The sequence below is a fragment of the Saccopteryx bilineata genome, chromosome 9, assembly GCF_036850765.1.
Source record: "Saccopteryx bilineata isolate mSacBil1 chromosome 9, mSacBil1_pri_phased_curated, whole genome shotgun sequence".
NCBI classification, from domain to species: Eukaryota; Metazoa; Chordata; class Mammalia; order Chiroptera; family Emballonuridae; genus Saccopteryx; species Saccopteryx bilineata.
In genome coordinates, this window is record NC_089498.1 from 87,462,355 (window position 1) to 87,482,910 (window position 20,556).

Here is a 20,556-nt window from a genome sequence, read left to right on the forward strand (position 1 = left end):
GTTGAAGAGTCCTCTTAGTTTAGTCCAAAGTTGGTTTTTCCAGATGATGGTTCTTAAAATTAGTTTGTAATCCACTTTGGTTCTAGGAGGTGGAAGTTGGTTTGTCCGCCTACTCCATCGCCGTCTTGTCTCCTCCAAAGATCTAGTTGATTCTGGTATGTGCCCTGACTGAGGTTCGAACCCCACCCACATTCTTGGCATATTGGGAGAACACTTTAACCAACTAAGTGACCTGGCCAGGTCAAAACTTGCAGTTTTTATTAACTCACTGCTTTTTCTCATTATTGCTTCCAGGCTGTGTAATCAGCCTAGGAGCCAGGCCATACTGTACAGAATCTTTCTGGCCACTACTTTGTAAAGTTTAGAAGTTCTTAGTTTAAACATTCTGTTGTTTGACTGCAGCTGGTGGTTTTTTGTCTAAAAAAAGCATACACTCACATGCATGCACACACACACATGTATGTATATATATGTTTTCCTTTTATTAGTTATTAGGGACAAGAAGTTTTGTAATTCTGCTTCATCCTACCATCTTTACTTGAAAGTCTGTATTATTTCCGAAATATTACTTTTGACATAATTAACAATACATATGTACTTTTGTAACTCTAATTCTTAAGGTCAGGGATGACTTGGAACCAATTTTTGTATTTAAAAACATAAAACTAAAGACAGTATTATAAGATACATGTTTGAAAATATCAGTGACCCTAAATCCTGTATTTTTCTTTTATTTGCATTTTGCTTTTGTGTGTGCTTTTATATAATCTCAATGAACATACAATTAGTGAACATATTTTTCTGTTAATGTTAGAGTAAACATTTTAATATTTCTATCTCTTATTTTTAATCTTATCTTGTGACATGTCATAATGTATTAAACAGTTACTCAAATAGAGGACCTTGTTTCTAGTTTTATGTTCATGTGTGTATGTTGAATCTTTTTGTATTTGTTGTTTTGTATTACCTTCAGAATAATTTGAAGAGGTTGAATTAATGGACTAATTAACCTTAGTACATCATTATGCTTCTTACCCTGTCACTAACTATAGTGTGTGTTTATATTATTGGATAAAAATTCTTTTGAAATTGTTGCCTAAAATGACATCTGATATCTCAGCCCTTAATGCTGTTAGGCTTTTTAGTACTATTGTATTCTTTACCAACATCTTTCCCATGATTGAATAATAAAAGTTTAAAAAATGCATTCTAGTTTTTATGAGATCATATCTGCTTATTAAAAAAAACAAAATCACATGTTCATGTTTTTAAATGATATAATTTACCGAAAGTGAAAAAAATAATTTGGATTAAACAAAAAATATATGCTATAGAAGTGGCTTTTTTGTTGTTGTTGTTGGTCTTTGGGTCTAATTATTTCTGAATTTTGCTATCTTCATGCATAGCCCAGGTTTATAAAAATGTTCTTTATTTTATTTTAACCTGAAGTTATTAATTTAATCATTGCATTCAATACTTACTGTTCTATGTTCTATAAGCATCTGGAGTAGCTTTGGGGGTCTGTTACATTTATTATATAAGAATCTTAATTCATATTATGTAATAATCTATGTAATTATCCTTATTTAAGAATGTTTAATGTATTTTCTTTTGTCTCCTCAGATTCTATCAAATTTTAAAAACAAATGTACCTTATAGCTCATGGAAGAAAAAACACGAATCAAGACATTTTGGAGGTCCAAGTTGCCCAAGTATGGAACAAAATCTGTAAGAAGTACAGTGCAGCCAATGCCAGATGGAATGCCTGTTAATTTACTGGGAACCTCCAAGGGTAGCAGCGTCAAAAGTTACATCAAAAATAATGGCTCTGATTGTCCATTGTCCCACTCATTTAATTGGAGAATGCCAACTAAATACCAAGTTAGTGCACAAAGTGCTGAAGAGCCTAATGATTCTCCAGGCTCACATGATAAAGTAATGAACCCTGAAAAACATGCTCCTGCTCCAGGAATGTTTGCTAAGAATGGGGTAGAGGAAGGTTTGAAAAGTGTTTCTTTATTTACATCAAAGTTAGCAAAGCCATCCACTATGTTTGTATCAGCTGCAGAGGAGTTAAAACAGAAGTCTTTGTCTGGACCATCTAATCTGGGTAAATTCACCAAAGGCACGTTCTTGGGAAGGACTTCATATTCTTCAGCCAGTGCTACAAAATCGCAGTTAAACGGATTTTATGGAAATCGATCGGCTGGTAATATACAAAGGCCTAGAGCAAACTCCTGTGCTACCAGAAGCAATTCTGGAGAAAGTTTAGCACAATCCCTAGACAATATTAAATCTCTTACTTGTGAAAAAATGGTAAGGTCACAGAGTTTTTCACATTCCATTCAGAATTCATTCCTTCCACCTTCATCTATAACTAGATCACATTCCTTCAATAGAGCCGCAGATCTTACTAAGCCTTATCAGAACCAACACCTACCCATTCGAGTGCCTCTGAGGTCAAGTATGCTAACAAGAAATTCCCAGCAGTCAGAAGTACTCAATGGGAATGAACATTTAGGGTATGGATTTAATAGGCCTTATGCTGCTGGTGGGAAGAAGCTGGCTTTACCAAACGGCCCAGGTGTAACTTCTGCTTTGGCCTATAGGATGGTTCATCCCACTCTACTGAAATCTAACCGAACTCCATTTTCTGGGACTATCACAGTTGATAGTAACAAAAATTCACCTGCTGGCACATGTGTAGAGGAAGATACTGCACTTTTGGCTAAGGACAGAGCTACCGACAAGGACCAAGAACTAATTGAAAACGATAGTTATAAAACAGAAAATGGCCAGACCTTGAAGCATGATGCTAAAAGTAGATACCCGAGTGATGATGTGGATGATATCTCCTTGTCTTCTTTGTCATCTTCTGATAAGAATGATTTAAGTGAAGATTTTAGTGATGATTTTATAGATATAGAAGACTCCAATAGAACTAGAATAACTCCAGAGGAAATTTCTCTCAAAGAAGAAAAGCATGAAAATGTACCACCAAAGGATATAATTGAGTCCCCCAAGGAAAATGAAAAACCCTTCAGTAAAACTGATGAGTGGATAGATTTAAGTGTCTCTGGTAAATACTAATATCCTTAAGTTTGCTTTCTCCTAGATAATATAACTGAATTTACCTCTGGGTTTTCTTCTGATTAATTCCATGATACTATTAATTTCTAAGAGGGATGGACCTAGATACAATAGGAGTGGGGCACCATTTTTCTTCCTTGTTCTATTCTTAACTTGATCTACAACATCAATAAAAACATCCTTCTCTTACTACTTGCTTCAAAAAATTTTTCCTCCACTTTCCCCAACAAGTGGCATGCTGTTTTAAACCATCTCTTTTCTTGGAGTAGTAGATCAGAGCTATTTGTTGAGTAAAGCTGTCCTAAAGGCTAAATGAGCAGTTATGTCTAACCTAATAAATTTTCTCCTAGGATATTTTAATATTTTTATAGGAAGCCTTAGATTTCTTATCACAGCAAGCTCTGTAGTTAATACTTTCAGAGGAGCTTTATTTTTTTAATTGAGGAAAGTGAGCATATGTTAAAGATTTACTCTAATTCTTGGTTTTAGCACGAAATGCTGGAGGAAATTTATCTGTATGCCACATAGCCTGAAAAGAGAACAGGCTGAAGGAATTGTATACAGTACAGGCGTGTGGCTGGTCCAGTTACTAGGCCGTACCTGGAGATGTGTGAAACCTTTGGCTGTTTGAGAGTCTTCTTGTGAGGAGTGACTTTGTTCCTTAGAAGGAGGACACTGTGTGGTTAACTGATATACACAGAGGAAGGAGTTTCCTGGCCAATGCTTAAATGTAAATATCTCAGGAAATATTACAAGAATGTTAGTAATGTTGCAGAAGGGAAAGAGGGTTCAGTGAATTTTCTTTTTATCAATTGGGAAACATTTCGGTAGGTTATTTTCAAGATGTTAGCTCTGCATTTATTTATTGTTTAGAAGTTAAATGCTACAGTTATTAATGCTTTTTACTAACTTTTTTGTTATATTATTATTTTATTATAATATTATATTATTTTTATTTTGTAATACTTATAAAATTATAAACATTTTTGGAACCTGAGAAATAATTATATTTTTGTGAGTTAATAACTTTTTCTCTCTCTTTTAAAAAAATCAAATGAAGACAGGAGTGAATGTACAAAACAGACTTCTGGGAATAACTTGATTTCTCCAGATACAGACTACAGAGCTGGGTCTTCATTTGAACTCTCTCCATCTGATAGCTCTGATGGAACATACATGTGGGATGAAGAGGGCTTGGAGCCCATTGGAAACGTCCATCCAGTTGGGAGCTATGAGTCCTCCGAAATGAATAGCATAGTATGTATGGATTTCTATGCCCTTTTGAAATGGTTTGTTTACCTTACTGTAGAGAGATGTGATATTGATTGGATTCTTTTTAAGTTAATAAATTAGCTTTCCTCATTTGAAAATGGATATTTATATGTTAAGGCCTACAAAGCATCTGATTTTCTTTTTTTTTAGAGCGAGAGAGAGAGATAGACAGGTGTGGGAGGGAGATGAGAAGCATCAGCTCGTAGTTGCTTCACTTTTTTTTTTAAATTTTAAATTTTTTATTTTTTACAGAGGCAGAGAGTGAGTCAGAGAGAGGGATAGATAGGGACAGACAGGAACCGAGAGAGATGAGAAGCATCAATCATTAGTTTTTCATTGCGTGTTGCTTGCAACACCTTAGTTGTTGCTTTCATATGTGCCTTGACCATGGGCGGGCCTTCAGCAGACCAAGTAGCCCCTTGCTGGAGCCAGCGACCTTGGGTTTAAGCTGGTGGGCTTTTGCTCAAACCAGATAAGCCCGCGCTCAAGCTGGTGACCTCAGAGTCTTGAACCTGGGTCTTCTACATCCCAGTCTGATGCTTTATCCACTGCACCACTGCCTGGTCAGGCTACTACTTTTTTTTTTAACTGATTGCTTCTCTCAAGCCAAGCCAGTGACCCCTTGCTCAAGCCAGTGACCTTGGGATCATGTGGATGATCCTGTGCTCAAGCCCATCACCCTGTGCTAAAGCCAGAAACCCCCATACTCAAGCTGACGAGCTCACCCCCTAGCTAGCGACGTCAGGGTTTCAAACTGGGGCCCTGAGTGTCCTGGGTTGACGCTCTATCCCCTGTGCCACCACTAGTCAGGTGTATCTGATACTAATACACAATTAAACATTTGTATCATGTGATGTGAGTTAAATATATTCTCATACACCCATTTGTAACATATACACCTGTACATGGAGACAGCTATGTTCACAATAAACTAGGCTAATGGTTCTTATAATGGGGAAAAGGGCAGTGTCAAAACACATTTTTGGTTGTCACGTTGAGGGGTGCTACTGGCCAATAACCAGGAAATGCTGGTTAATGTCCTGTAATGCACAGGACAGCACCCACAGCAAAGAAGTAAGTAGGCTGCACTAGGCTCAGGTTATACGCCAACTTTCAGGGACTCAGCACAATGAAATATTTTTTACTCTTGCAAAGTGTATTGTAGTTATGAACAACTCTCTAGGGCAGTTGTCTTAAGTGTTCTAAGCTGTTTTGACTTTGGGGCTTTACCATCTCTTTTTGAGGTCCAGTCTTGTCACTGGTAGAGGAAGAGTGCCTGAGAGTCTCAAATGTGCAATTACTTGCTTTGGCCTGCAGATGGCACATGGAACTTTCACGCACAATGCATTGACCCAAGCTAGTGTTATATACTAAGCAGTTTTCCAGTGTGCCTGGAATGCAAGGAAAACAGATATGGATGAGTACTAGAAGATTGACCATACATTAATACATGCATATTTTACGAAGCATTGCAAATAATGTATATGTTATGCCATATCAGTAAAGTGTAGTTGGTGTGTTTAAAGAGATGCATGCTTAGTACTATATATAAAATAGGACTTTATGATAGGTGTGTGGCACATTAATTGGTTTTGTGGATATATTAAATTCCAAGTGTATTTCAGGCAATGTAATTCTTTTATATTCATAAAAACCTGTAACTTGGAAAAAAATAACCATTGTTACCAAAGATTTGTTAAGTTGCACAGAGAGAGAAGAGAGTTTTAATTTAGAGAATATCTTTATGCTATTAGATAAAGGAAGTTAAGAAAAGTGACATGTTAGGGTCTTATGTGCTTTCCTCTTACCAGGACTTTTAAGTGGATGTGAGTGAGTGGAAGTGAATACTATGTCCTGCAAATGGCAGCAACCAGACACTTAGTTCCTGACGTTTCTCAGATCATACACACAAAATACTTAATGCCAGGGATATAGCAAGAGCTCAATAACTGTTAACTACTTATTATTTTAATATCTTCTAGTTGTTTAAATTTTTTTTACATTTATGGTTTTAATCCATATGAAGTTGGTTTGAGGTATAATTATTTACCTGCATAAATATTCCTCCATAATACACTTGGGGAGAAGAATAGACTTAACATAGCAGGCCTGAGATGGCCCAGCCTTAGAAAAGCTGGCTCTTTTTGGTAACCATTTCCTAGAGTCTACAGTGATGAAAAGTACACCTAAGAGATGAGAGTCGCTCACTGTGCCTAAAGTGTTTGTGCAAACAATGCAGTTTATGCTGAGCATGTGCTTTTCTTCTGGGATTCTCGAGTTTTGGTGTGTGCTGAGTAGAAGTGCTCATTTAAGGGGCCCTCAGTTAAAATCGCCAGGTTTCTTAGGAATGTCTGTTATAGACAACACTTGATGTGTTTGCCACAGCTTCCTGCTGGAGGAACTAAGCACCACTTACTGTATTTCCCCATGTATAAAACGCACCCTTTTTTGAAAAATTTGGGGTCTAAAAACTGGGTATGTCTTATATAGTGGTTGTAGATTTTTTTACTTGCATTTCCTGCTTTTTTTGCGTGGATGAGTTGTATGAATTTTATGATGAATAAAACTTGAGTTCAATAACTTTATGTAATACATTTTTTCCCCCCAAATTTCGGGCCCCAAAGTTAAGGTGCGTCTTATACAAGGGGAAATATGGTGTGTGATTCTGTGTGAGGACAAGACTCTTGGAAGCTTCCACCTGATTTTCCTTCATTTCTTCCCATGCACCTTTTTCTTCGCTGATCTTGTTTTGTGTCCTTTTGCTGGACCAAACCTTAACTGTGAACATGGCTATGCTGAGTCCTCTGGTTCCAGTTTGTGAATCATATAACCGAGGGTGGTCTTGAGAACTCTGACACAGGTACTGATGCAAAGTTTTCCTTGTCCACTGCATGACAATATCCTTTTTTATTCATCTTTTATATTTTTATAATAATCCTTTCCAGTAGCTATGGACCAGTTACTAACTCCTATTTCAGATCTGGATGCATTTCAGAGTAAATTAATATTGATAGATTGGGAGTAACTTCCTAATTATTATATTCTTATTCTAGTATTCTTGGTTTTTAGCCTCGTATCCATCCCCTCAGGCTAACTGATTGTTTTTTAACTCAATAAACTTTTAATATCTTTGATATTTAACTTTTTTGAAGATGAAATACAAAGATTTTGTTCCTGATAAATATTATCAGATTCATATTGTACGTGCACAATTTTAGGCAAAAACATTTTTCTCTCATGTAAACATAGTGAGCTATATTCAGAATCCTCTTTGCTGCAATGTTGTAACCAATAACCCTTTGAGTAGTGAGTGTTTTTCATGCTCACTGATCCCTGGGAGTTTTTTTTTTCAAAAAGTGAAATTAGTTCCAGTTCCAGTTTTATTAACTTAAAATCATGTTTGTTTGATAACCAATTTATGGAAACAAGAAGAACATACATTTGCCTTTTTTTAATGTTGCCTTATACATTTTTAAAATAAATCAATTGTACTCTGGATGGTCAGGAGACACGAGGACGTACATGAACGTTCGTGCTACTCAAAGGGATAAGGGGTGCTCATTGAAGAGGACTTAAACTACATGTCTTCATGACTGATCTCCTAATACTAAAATATTTAGGAATTGATCATTTTAAGTCATTACATGGAGTTGTTTTATTTTTGGAAGGATTTTTATAGGAAGCCTGAAAAAGTATTCCTGAAAGTGTCTACTTTTCTTTGTTTCATCAGCCTGGACTTATCTTCACATAGTAGGTGAGCTCATCCTCCTTATCATTTCAATAGAGCCTTTTTCGCTTGTGATTCAAACTCTTTCTTGACTGTTCTTGACACACCAATAAAGTAGTTATGCCTTCATTTTTCATGATGCTAATATATTTTATTACACATATCTTAAATCTTACTATGGGAACAGTGTGCTAGATTTTGGTTTCTACCTTGGTGACTGGTAGTGCTATACTTATTGAGACTTAAATGTGTGCTGAGTGTAATAATATTCTAACACTTGTTTATGTGGGAGTATGAGTTTTCTTGGTTATTTGTACTGAATTTTGGAATATTCCATATCTATATTATAGCACAGGAATATGAAATCTGGCTTGTATTTGCCTCTTTTAATTTTATTTTGAAGTTTAGAGGAAATCTCGGTTATTTTAAAATAATTTTTATCAGTGGTCTTACTGTAATTTAATGTTGCCTGGGTTATTTTACTTGAAGGGAATGCCTGGGTGTATCTTAATCTCTTTAAAGTATATTCACAGATATTTTCTCAGAGATGATGACAACTTGTCTCTATTCTGCTTGTTTTTCATCCCATTTAACAGCCTTTTATTACCATTGTCAGACTTTTCAGTAAACTATGGTAAGATTATGCTGATGATTATTAAATCTGTATCCGTGTTCAGGGGCCCTTTGATACACCACTTCTCTTACCTGCATCCCCATGCAAAGACCATTTGACATTATTACAGTTCTCTAAATGCTCCCATTCTGTACCTTTGCCTGTGTTCTTTAGCCTAACATTCCTTCTTCCCATGACTCTGCCTATCAAGTTTACGCATCCTCTAAGGCAGGGGTCCCCAAACTTTTTACACAGGGGGCCAGTTCACTGGCCCTCAGACCGTTGGAGGGCCGGACTAAAAAAACTATGAAAATCTCTATGCACACCGCACACATCTTATTTTAAAGTAAAAAAACAAAACAGGAACAAATACAATATTTAAAATAAAGAACAAGTAAATTTTAATCAACAAACTTACCAACATTTCAATGGGAACTATGGGCTTGCTTTTGGCTAATCAGATAGTCAATGTCCGGTTCCATATTTGTCACTGCTAGCTGCAACAAATGATGCAAGTGTTCATCGGTTAGTCTAGATCGGGTTGGACATTTAAAATTTTTCATCCTAGAAAATGTCTTTTCACAGACATAAGTGCTGCCAAAAATTGTTGACATTTTAAGAGCATGGTTCCTGATATTAGGATATGTCTCTGATGAGAGAGAGGCATAGAAATCAGGCAAGTTGTTTGACTTGAATGCGTCTTTCAGAGAGTCACAATTCTGCAGTTCAGCCAGTTCCATTTGGTAAATTGAATCCACATTTTCAATGTCAGTAGAAAATGGGTTACGGAAAAGCTGAATATCCTGTTCATGGAGATGAAGCTCTTTAAATCTAAATTGGAACTCCTTTTGCAACTTTTCCAGTGAATCCACACATACTTCTTTTGGGAATGCAGTCAAGGGTTTTTCCGCTAACAGATTTTGAGTTAAGGGGAGATGGCAGAAATTTTCCTCCTTCACTTGTTTAATAAGGAGGCCTAATTTTACTTCAAATGCTTTTACATGTGATTGCATATCACAGATGAGCTTCCCTTTTCCTTGAAGTTGCACATTGAAACTGTTGAGTAGCTCTGTTACATCTGTCAGAAAGGCGAGGTGCCATTTCCATTCTGCATCATTGAGCTCTGGTACTTCTTTGTTTTTTGAAAGCATAAAAGCTGTAATCTGTGGAAGTAAGTCATAGAAATGTCTCAAAACTCTCCCTCGACTCAGCCAATGGACTTTGGTGTAGTACAGAACATCTTCATAGGTCACATTTAGCTCAGACAGAAATTCCTGAAATTGCCTGTGGTTTAGTGCATTAGTTCTAATGAAGTTAACACAACATACCACAATTTTCATAACAGAGTCCCACTTCAGAGATTTACTACATAACACTTGTTGGTGGATGAGGCAGTGTATGGCTATTGGATGAGAATGGTTAAGTTTGTCCATCTCTAGGTTAATGCGAGCAATTACTCCTTTCTTAGGCCCCACCATACTAGGCGCACCATCAGTTGTCACACTGGATAGTTTAGCCCAGTCCAGCTCCAAATCCTTCACAGTTTGGGAAACCTTTTCATAGATATCCTCTCCCGTAGTTGTTCCTTTGATGCTTTGCAGTGCAGCAAGCTCTTCTGTGACTTCGAAATTGTCATTCATCCCACGAATAAAAATTAGAAGTTGTGCAGAATCACGAACATCATTGCTCTCGTTGAGTGCCAAGGAAAAATAAGAAAGTTTTCTTGCAGAGTTTTGCCAATGCTGATGCAAATTGTCCCCCATTTCTTCAATCCTTCATGTTATTATAGATCCTGAAAGACTAACTGTACTAAATAAGTCTGCCTTTTCTGGACACATCTCTTTGGCAACAGAAAGAAGGCACTCTTAAACAAATTCTCCCTCCACGAATGGTCTGCCAGCGCATGCTATTAGCTTGGCAACTTGAAAACTTGCTCGCAGTGATGAAATATTTAGCTGCTTCTGCTTCACAAAAGTATTTTGCTGAGTTATAAATGAATTTTTCAGTTTTAATATTTTATCTTTTCTTACATCTCCAACCAATCATATTTATCTTTATGTTGAGTTTGATTGTGTCGACGCAAATTATACTCTTTGAACACAGACACTATATTCTGACATATCAAACACATAGCTCTTTCCTTGTACTGCATGAAAAAGTAATCATAAGTCCACTGTTCTTTGAATATCCTACACTCTGAGTCAATTTTTCTCTTTCTTGATGTCATTGTTTCCTAGGGATTCCAAATTGATAATAGTTAAATACCAATATATATATGCTCTCTGCCCCTCCATATAGGTCCCATGCTCTCTGCCCTTCATGTAGGTCCAGGCCTCTGCCTCCCATGTAGGTCCAGGTTTCTGCCCACAATGTAGGTCCATGTCCTCTGCCCTCCCCCATGTAGGTCCATGCCCTCTGCCCCCATGTAGGTCCAGGTCTCTGCCTCCCAAGTAGGTCCATGCCCTCTGCCCCTCATGTAGGTCCATGCCCTCTGCCCCGTATGTAGGTCCATGCCCTCTGTCCCCATATAGGTCCAGGTCTCTGCCCCCCCCCCCCATGTATATCTAGGTCTCTGCCCCTCATGTAGGTCCAGTTCTCTGCCTCCCATGTAGGTCCAGGTCTCTGCCTCCCATGTAGATCCAGGTCTCTGCCTCCCATGTAGGTTCAGGTCTCTGCTCACAATGTAGGTCCATTTTTAAAATCCAATTAAAAAATAAATAAAAAATATACTTACCTAGTGCGGCAGCCGCTGCCGCGCTGTGGACCCGGCGCCTCGGTCTTCAGTCTGTCAGGCCTAGATACGCACGTCGCACACTACAACGTCGCGACGTGATCATCTAGGTAGGACTGTGAGCGCCGAGCGCAATACAGGAAAGAGAGTTCCTGTATAGCGGTGGCGAGCGCAATACAGGAAAGAGAGTTCCTGTATAGCGGTGGGCGCATTATTTCAATTGTAAGCGCCAGAGCGCTTACAATTGAAATGAATCGGAACCAGCTGAATCCCCGTAAGTGCAACGGGGGCTGGGTAAAAGGCCATCGGGGGCCGCATATGGCCCGCGGGCTGTAGTTTGGGGACCCCTGCTCTAAGGCTTTATTCAGACTCCCCCCCCTCAAGGTTAACTGTTCCATGGTACAACCCCATGGCATGTCTCAGATGTACTCTGGTTTTCTGCTTTTCTTTTTCTTATTAAGTGGGTAAGTGGAGACTGCCTCTTTTCATCCCCCCACCCCAATACTGCCTTAGTGTATTTAGGTAGGTATTAAGTAGATGGTTCTTGTAATTAGAATTAATTACTCTCTCCTCTTTGCTTCTAACCATATTGCTTCTTCCTAGTTTTAGCATTTTATTTTGCCTTGTAGCATATTGCTTTTTGTCGATTTCCCCACACAAACTAAAGTACTTCTGAAGGCAAGAACTGGGCTGTGTCTTATTTATCTTTCTTCCTATCCCAGTATAGAACCTATTGATATTTTGAAGTGAATTTAGAAAACCTAGCTAAGTAAAATTCCAATGATGTGAATTATCTATGAAGTTTTTTATTTACTTTTGTAAAATGATCATTTTCTGATGTTTATGCCACCCCCCCTCCCAGTTTTATTCTAGATTTGGCATCAGTATTAAGTTCCTTGCTATTTATCTTTAAATTTTATCATTTTGGTTTAGAATAAAGTCTCAAATTTTGACCTGTAGTGTCCATAACGCAATTGACATGGCTGAACTTTTTTTTTTTTTACAGGGACAGAGAGAGTTAGAGAGAGGGATAGACAGGGACAGACAGGAATAGAGAGATATGAGAAGCATCAATCATTCGTTTTTTCATTGTGACACCTTAGTTGTTCATTGATTGCTTTCTCATATGTGCCTTGACAGCGGGCCTCAGCAGACCGAGTAACCCCTTGCTTGAGCCAGCAACCTTGGATCCAAGCTGGCGAGCTTTTTGCTCAAGTCAGATGAGCCTGCGCTCAAACTGGCAACCTCGGGGTCTCGAACCTGGGTCTTCTGCATCCCAGTCTGACGCTCTGTCCACTGCGTCACTGTCTGGTCATGCTGAACTTTTAACCTTATGCATGTTTTTTCTTTCACTGTGAATTAATAGCATTCTTATGATCTTTTCTGCAGATGTCACTGTGGAGACTTATTTTCTCCATTTATGGATAGTCATGAAATACTGATGAGAAGGTTCTGGTGCATGGTACTGTTGATCTCCACAAAGTGATGCAGAGACCAGTGTAGTTAGTTGTACATATTAAAGCGTGTATAGTACAAACAACTTTTTTTCGAGTTAGTTCTTTACCTGATGTCCCATCGCTCAGATACTTTAAAGTATATTTCTTAGAAAGAAGAATACTGTCCTGCATAACCATAGTAGACCATTCAGATCATGAAATTGACATTGATACATTCCTACCATGTAATCCTCAGAAGTTATTCAAGTTTCTCCAGTTGATTAATGGTATCGTCTGTAGCAGAGAGATTCATACTAGGTTTTGGTTGTCATGGTTTTTAGTCCCATGGCCAGTGAGCAGTCATTCCAGTTGGTTTCTGTGTCTTTTTCTTCTCTGTTTGTCACTTTTTGAGTACTCTTTTACTTTCTTGTACAAGATGTTCTGGTTTCATCTAATAACAGTTTCTGCTCTAGACCTAGACTCAACCATTTCTTCAAGAGCCCTGGTTCTTTTTAGTGGAAAATGCTGTTTGGGAGCCAAGTTCTGAGGGCTACGTATGCTCACTGCTATTGAAAAGTGGCTTCTCCCAGGCATTTTCAGCAGACACAGTTGGGGGGGGCAGAGAGAATGTGTGTGTGTGTGTGTGTGTGTGAGAGAGAGAGAGAGAGAAAGAGTGTGGTGTTTGTTTCTACATTATATAAATTGAAATCCATGTGTTTAATACCTCCAATTCCAATCCACTAGTTTTCTTTCTTCCTGTATGGAGAGTAACAAACCCTCCATCTTTGATGGTCATAAACCTGGCTTCTGTTGCCCTTAAAATATTTACTTATATGATTAACTAATTGACATTTTTTGCTACCACTAAAACACCTACAGTAGGCCACTACTATATATGGATAACCTTCCTACTGTTTGAGCCATGACTCCTCACATCAGTCTATCCCTCACATATATTCTGCTTAAATTCTCATCCATAACCAGCCTTCTTTCACAGTTCTTCCCTCTTCACTGCCCCCAACATGGTATCATCATGAGCCTTAATATACTTACGCACTGAAAAGCTAGGCCAGAGATTTCCTTTGTTTTTTTAAGTTAATTTATTGGGGTGACACTATTTAACATAATTATACAGGTTTCAGGTGCTAATTCTTTTTTTTTAAATTTTTTATTTATTTATTCATTTTAGAGAGGAGAGAGAGAGAGAGAGAGAGAGAAAGAGAGAGAGGAAAGAGAGACAGGGGGGAGGAGCTGGAAGCATCAACTCCAATATGTGCCTTGACCAGGCAAACCCAGGGTTTCGAACCAGCAACCTCAGCATTTCCAGGTCGACGCTTTATCCACTGCACCACCACAGGTCAGGCTCAGGTGCTAATTCTACAACACATCTCTGTATACCGTATTGTGTGTTCAACACCCCCAAATCAAGTCTCTATCACCATTTATTCCCCCATATCCACCCTCCCCTGCACCCCACATTGTTGTCTGTGGCCATGAATTTTTTTCTTTTCCTCTTTTGATCAATCTCTCCACCCCCTTCACCCAGCTTCTGTCCCTGACAGCTGTCTGCCTGCTGTCTATGTATGAATTTGTCTGTATTTTGCTTGTTACTTCATTTTGTTAAATAGATTCCATATATGAATGAAATTATATGATAATTGTTTTTCTCTGATTGGCTTATTTAATATAATTCTCCAGTTGCATCTGTGCTGTAGCAAAAGGTAAGATTTCCTTCTTTTTTATGACTCTATAGTATTCCATTATATAAATGTACCATAATTTTTTCCATCCACTCATATACTGATGAGCATTTGGCTGTTTCCAGATCTTGGCTATTGTAAACAACAATGAAATGAACATAGTGAAATGGCATAGGGGTGCATATATTCTTTGAATTATAGTTTCAGGATTCTTAGGATATATTCCTAGAAATGGGATCTCCAGGTTATAAGGCAGTTCCATTTCTAACTTTTTTTTTAAATTTTTTTTTAAAATTTTTTTTACAGGATCAGAGAGAGATTCAGATAGAGGGATAGATAGGAACAGACAGACAGGAACGGAGAGAGATGAGACGCATCAATCATCAATTTTTCATTGCGACACTGTAGTTGTTCATTGATTGCTTTCTCATATGTGCCATGACTGCAGGCCTTCAGCAGACTGAGTAACCCCCCACTCGAGCCAGTGACCTTGGGTCCATGCTAGTGAGCTTTTTGCTCAAGCAGGATGAGCCCGCACTCAAGCTGGCAACCCCGGGGTCTCGAACCTGGGTCCTTCCGCATCCCAGTCCGACACTCTATCCACTGCGCCACCGCCTGGTCAGGCTTTAACTTTTTGAAGTAACTTCATATTGCTTTCCACAGTGGCTGTACCAATCTGCATTCCCACCAACAGTGCACAAAGGTACCCTTTTCTCCACACACCCTTGCCACCACTAGTTATTTGTGTATTTATTGATGTTAACCCTCCTGACAGATGTGGGGTATATCTTATTTTGGTTTTAATTTGTATTTTTTTGAATCTATAAAATTCCTAGAAGAAAACATAAGCAGTAAATTCTGACATTGCTTTTAGTAATATTTTTTTGTGATATATTTCCTTGGACAAGGGAAACAAACAAAAACATAGGACTATGTCAAATTAAAGGTTTCTCACAGCAAAGGAAACCATCAGCAAAGTGAAAAGACAACCTGTTGGAGGGAAGAATATATTCACCAATGATAAATCTGATCAGGGGTTATCCAAAATTTATAAAGAACTTATATTATTTAACACTAAAAACCAAAAAATTCAATTAAAAAATGGGCTGAGGGCTGAATTCCAAGATGGCAGTGGAGTAGGCAGACATACAAACTGTCACCTCCTGGGACCAAAGTGGATTACAAATTAATTTAAGAACAATCATAAAAAACCAACTTTGGACTAAAAGAACAGGACTCAAAAACCAAGGAGCACAGAAGAAACCACACCAAGACTGGTAGGAAGTGCAGGGACATGGTGGGGGCTCCCCCACTCCCAGGAGCGAGGGGCAGCTGAAGGTCCAGAATGATTCTCATTGCAGAGAGAGAGACCCTGAGAGGTGGGGGTCCTCAGACCCAGGACCAGAGCCGTAGCTCAGAGACCCAGAGACTGGAGGAGACAGCCTGACAGCATTGAGTGGGGAGAAGAGTAGAATTTCTGTTTGCAGGAAATGGCTTGTGAAGAAGTTGCAGCCTTAAAGGGCCAGTTCAGAAAACCCTTTTCACAGCTACTTACCTGGGGCTTCAGGGACGAGAAGAGCTGAGAGAACTGGGCTTGTGTGAGGAGGCTGGGGGGATGGAGGCACAGGGACACAAACGGTGATGAGGAGAACAATACCTGTGCTAAATTATTCTCCAATATTGAGGTGGCCATAGGCAGGGGGAGAGGTACTCCCTCTACTCAGCACAAGCCTACTGTATGGCCAATGACCCACCTCCAGAAAGCTTTCCATTCTAATCAGTGTGAAAGGCCATTCGGAAAGGAGGAAGTAAAAAGGGGGGCAGTGAATCAGGTTTCCAGAGGGACCTGAGCTACACCTCCCCCATCTGATATGAGAACATGGTCTGACCCTGGAGAGTAACTGGACAGACCACACCTTCAGATTCTCAGAGGTCATACCCACTGCATTCCTGTGGACTTACCATACAGAAAAAAAAAAAAGAAAAGGCCTGGATAGAGTTTCCACTGGGGCCAAAGAGCAAGATAAGCCCACTACCCCTGTCCTAAACACAGAAGTTCCCTGCTGGGATCAGTAAACGAACAGCAGGCAAATTAAGACTTTTATGCAGCTCAACTTGTTAATGAGAATTAAAATTCGAGCAACCAGCAGAGGCTGAGGGATAAAGACCTGGAGGAGGAGCCGCATTCCATATACCAACCAAAGCTGCCCTACCCCATCAAGCTTGCAAACCGCACACAGAAAAAATGGGAAGACAGAAGAATGTAATCCAAATGAATCAATAAGAGAAATCCCCAGAAAAAAGAACTAAATGAGATGGAAGTAGCCAAATTACTGGATGCATAGTTTAAAATAATGATTGTTAGGATGCTTAATGATCTTAGAGCTACAATGGATGGACATATAGAGCACTTAAATAAAGAAATTACAAGCATCAAAAAGGACATTGAAATCATAAAAAGAATCAATCAGAAATGACAATTACAATATCAGAAATGAAGAATACACTAGAAGGAATCAGCAGCAGGCTGGATGAAGCAGAGGATTGAATCAGGAACTTAGAGGACAAGATAAATGAAAACACAGAAACAGCAGCAAAAAGAAAACAGGCTCAGAAGTTTGAGGAAATTATAAGAAACTCTGTGGTAATATGAATTGAAATAACATCCGGATCATAGGGGTTCCTGAAGGAGAAGAGAAAGAACAAGGGATAGAGAACCTGTTTGAAGAAATCATAGCTGAAAACTTTCCTAAATTGATGAAGGAAAAAGTCACACAGGTTCAAGAAGCACAGAGTGTGCCGGTAAAGAGGAACCCAATGAGGCCTACATCAAGACACATCATAATTAAAATACCAAAGTTAAAGAGATAAAGAAAAAATACCAAAAGCAGCTAGAGAGAAGTCAATTACTTCTAGAGAAGTCCCCATAAGGATGACATCTGACTTCAACAGAAATACTAGAGGCGAGAAGAGAATGGCAAGAAATATTCAAAGTAATGCAAAACAAGAGCCTACAACTAAGACTTCTTTATCTAGCAAGATTATTGTTTAAAATTGGAGAAATAAAAAAACTCAAATAAACAATTTAACCCTGCATTTTAAAGAACTAGAATAAGAACAAGTAAAACCCAGACGAAGTAGTAGGAAGGAAATAATAAAGATCAGAGAGGAAATAAATGACATAGAGGCAAGAAAAAATTACAGAATATCAATGAAACCAAGAGCTTGTTCTTTGGAAAGGTAAACAAAATTGATGAACCTTTAACCAGGCTCACCAAGAAAAAAAGAGAGAGGACTCAAATAAATAAAATTAGAAATGAGATTGGAGAACAACTGACACAGCTGAAATTCAAAGTATTGTAAGAAAATACTATGAAGAAGTGTATGCAAAACATTTGGACAACCTAGATGAAATGGATACATTTCTTGAAACACATAATCGTTCAAGTCAATCTGGAAGAATCAGAAAACCTAAACAGACTGATTACAACAAATGAGGTCATAAGTTATCAAAAAACTCCCAACAAAGAAAAACCTGGGGTCCAATGGTTTCACAAGTGAATTCTACCGAATATTCAAAGAAGAACTAACTTCTATCTGTCTCAAGCTATTTCAAAAAATTCAAGAAGAGGGAAAATTTCCAAACTCCTTTTATGAGGAAAGCATAATACTGATTCCAAAACCAGGCAAAGATACTACAGAGAAAGAAAACTATAGGCCAATATCCCTGATAAGCTTAGATGCTAAAATTCTCAACAAAATATTAGCAAATCAGATCCAGCAATACATGAAAAAAATCATACATCATGATCAAGTGGGATTTATTCTGAGGAGGCAAGGATGGTACAATATTTGCAAATTAATCAACATGCTTCATCACATAAACAAAAGGAAGGATAAAAACCACATGATGATGTCAATAGATGCAGAAAAAGCATTGGAAAAAATATAGCACCCATTTATGATCAAAAGTGTCAGCAAAATGGGAATACAGGGAACATACTTCAACATGACAAAGGCCATCTATGACAAACCCACAACCAACATCATACTCAATGGGCAAAAATTAAAAGCAATCACCTTAAGAACAGGAACAAGGCAGGGGTGCCCCTTTTCACCATCTTATTCAACATAGTTCTGGACGTTCTAGCCACAGCAATCAGACAAGAAGAAGAAATAAAAGGCATCCAAATTAAAAAAGAAGAAGTAAATCATTATTTGCTGATAACTTGATACTGTACATAGAAAACCCTAAAGTCTAAGTCAAAAAACTTATTGGAACTGATAAATGAATTCAGCAAGGTGGTAGGATATAAAGTTAATATTCAGAAATCAGAGGCATTTATATACACCAACAATGAAAGAGAAATTTCTCTAAAAGAGAAATTAAGGAAACAATCCTCTTCACTATTGCAACAAAAAAATAAAGTACCTAAGAGTAAATTTAACCAAGGTGGTTAAAGACCTGTACTCGGAAAATTATAAAACATTGATAAAAGAAATCAAGGAAGATACAAACAAGTGGAAGCATATACCGTGCTCATGGTTAGGAAGAATAAACATCATTAAAATATCTATACTACGCAAAGCAATCTATAAATTCAATGCAATTCCTATTAAAATATCAAGGACATACTTCAAAGATATAGAACAAATATTCCAAAAATTTATATGGAACCAAGAAAGAACACGAATATCCTTAGCAATCTAGAAAAAGAAAAAGAAAGCAGGGGGGTATCAGACTTTCTGATATCAAGTTATACTACAAGTTCATTGTACTCAAAACAGCTTGGTACTGGCATAAGAATAGGCATACAGATCAGTGGGACAGAACAGAGAACCCAGAAATAAACCCACACCTTTATGGCCAATTGATAATTTGACAAAGGAGGTAAGAGCGTATAGTGGAGTAAAGACAGTCTCTTTAACAAATGGTGTTGGGAAAATTGGACTGCTACCTGGAAAACAATGAAATTAGACCACCAACTTACACCATTCACAAAAATAAACCCAAAGTGTATAAAAGATTTGAATTTAAGTTATGAAACCATGATTATCTTGGAAGAAAATATAGGCAGTAAGCTTTCCAACATCTCTCACAGCAATATTTTTGCTGATTTTTGCAAGTGAAATAAAGGACAGGATGAACAAATGGGACTATATGCACAGCAAAAGACAATATGAACAAAATAAAAAGACAAACTACACAATGGGAGAACATTCGCCAACACACTCAATAAGGGGTTAATAACCAAAATCTATAAAGAACTTGTAAAAATCAAAACCAGGAAAGTAAACAATCCAATCAAAAACTGGTCAAAAGAATTGACTGAATAGATACCTCTCCAAAGAGGACTCACAGATGGCCAATGGGCATATGAAAAAAATGTTCAACATCATTAATAATTAGAGAAATGCAAATTAAAACTATAATGAGATATTACTTTACACCTGTCAGAATGGAGCTCATTAACAAAACAACACAGAATAAGTGCTGGTGAGGGTTTAGAGAAAAGGGAACCATCCTGCACTGCTGGTGAGAATGCAGACTGGTGCAGCCACTGTGGAAAACAGTATGGAAATTCCTCAAAAAATTAAAAATCGAACTGCCTTTTGACCCAGCTATCCTAATTCTAGGAATATATCCTAAAAGTAAGAAATCACTGAGTCTAAAGAAGAAATGCACCCCTATGTTTATTGCAGCATTGTTTACAATAGCCAAGACCTGGAAATAGCCCCAGTGTCCATCAGAAGACGAGTGGATTAAAAAGCAGTGGTACATATACACAGTGGAATACTACATGGCTGTGAAAAAGAAAGAATTCTTACCCTTTGCGACAACATGGATGGACCTGGAGTCTATTATGCTAAGTGACATAAGCCAGGCGGAGAAAGGAAAATATCATATGACCTCACTCATATGAGGAATCCAATGAACAATGTGAACTGAGGAACGGAAAAGAGGTAGAGAAGGGATCAAAGAGTCT

At 38.0% G+C, this 20,556-nt stretch overlaps 1 protein-coding gene across 7 annotated transcripts in view; it reads left to right on the forward strand.

Annotated features, from left to right (window-relative positions):
* The window catches only part of CCSER2 (coiled-coil serine rich protein 2), a 178,846-nt gene that overhangs the window by 31,131 nt on the left and 127,159 nt on the right, over positions 1–20,556 (forward strand). For 6 of the 7 annotated variants that reach the window (XM_066243980.1, XM_066243982.1, XM_066243984.1 and 3 more), the window contains exons 2-3: positions 1,624–3,079; positions 4,151–4,347. The exons of the other annotated variant lie outside the window; for it this stretch is intronic. In XM_066243980.1, coding sequence (XP_066100077.1) covers positions 1,663–3,079; positions 4,151–4,347 — 1,614 coding nt within the window. In that variant the 5' untranslated portion in view covers positions 1,624–1,662. The remainder of the gene's footprint in view (positions 1–1,623; positions 3,080–4,150; positions 4,348–20,556) is intronic. 7 annotated transcript variants of the gene reach the window in all.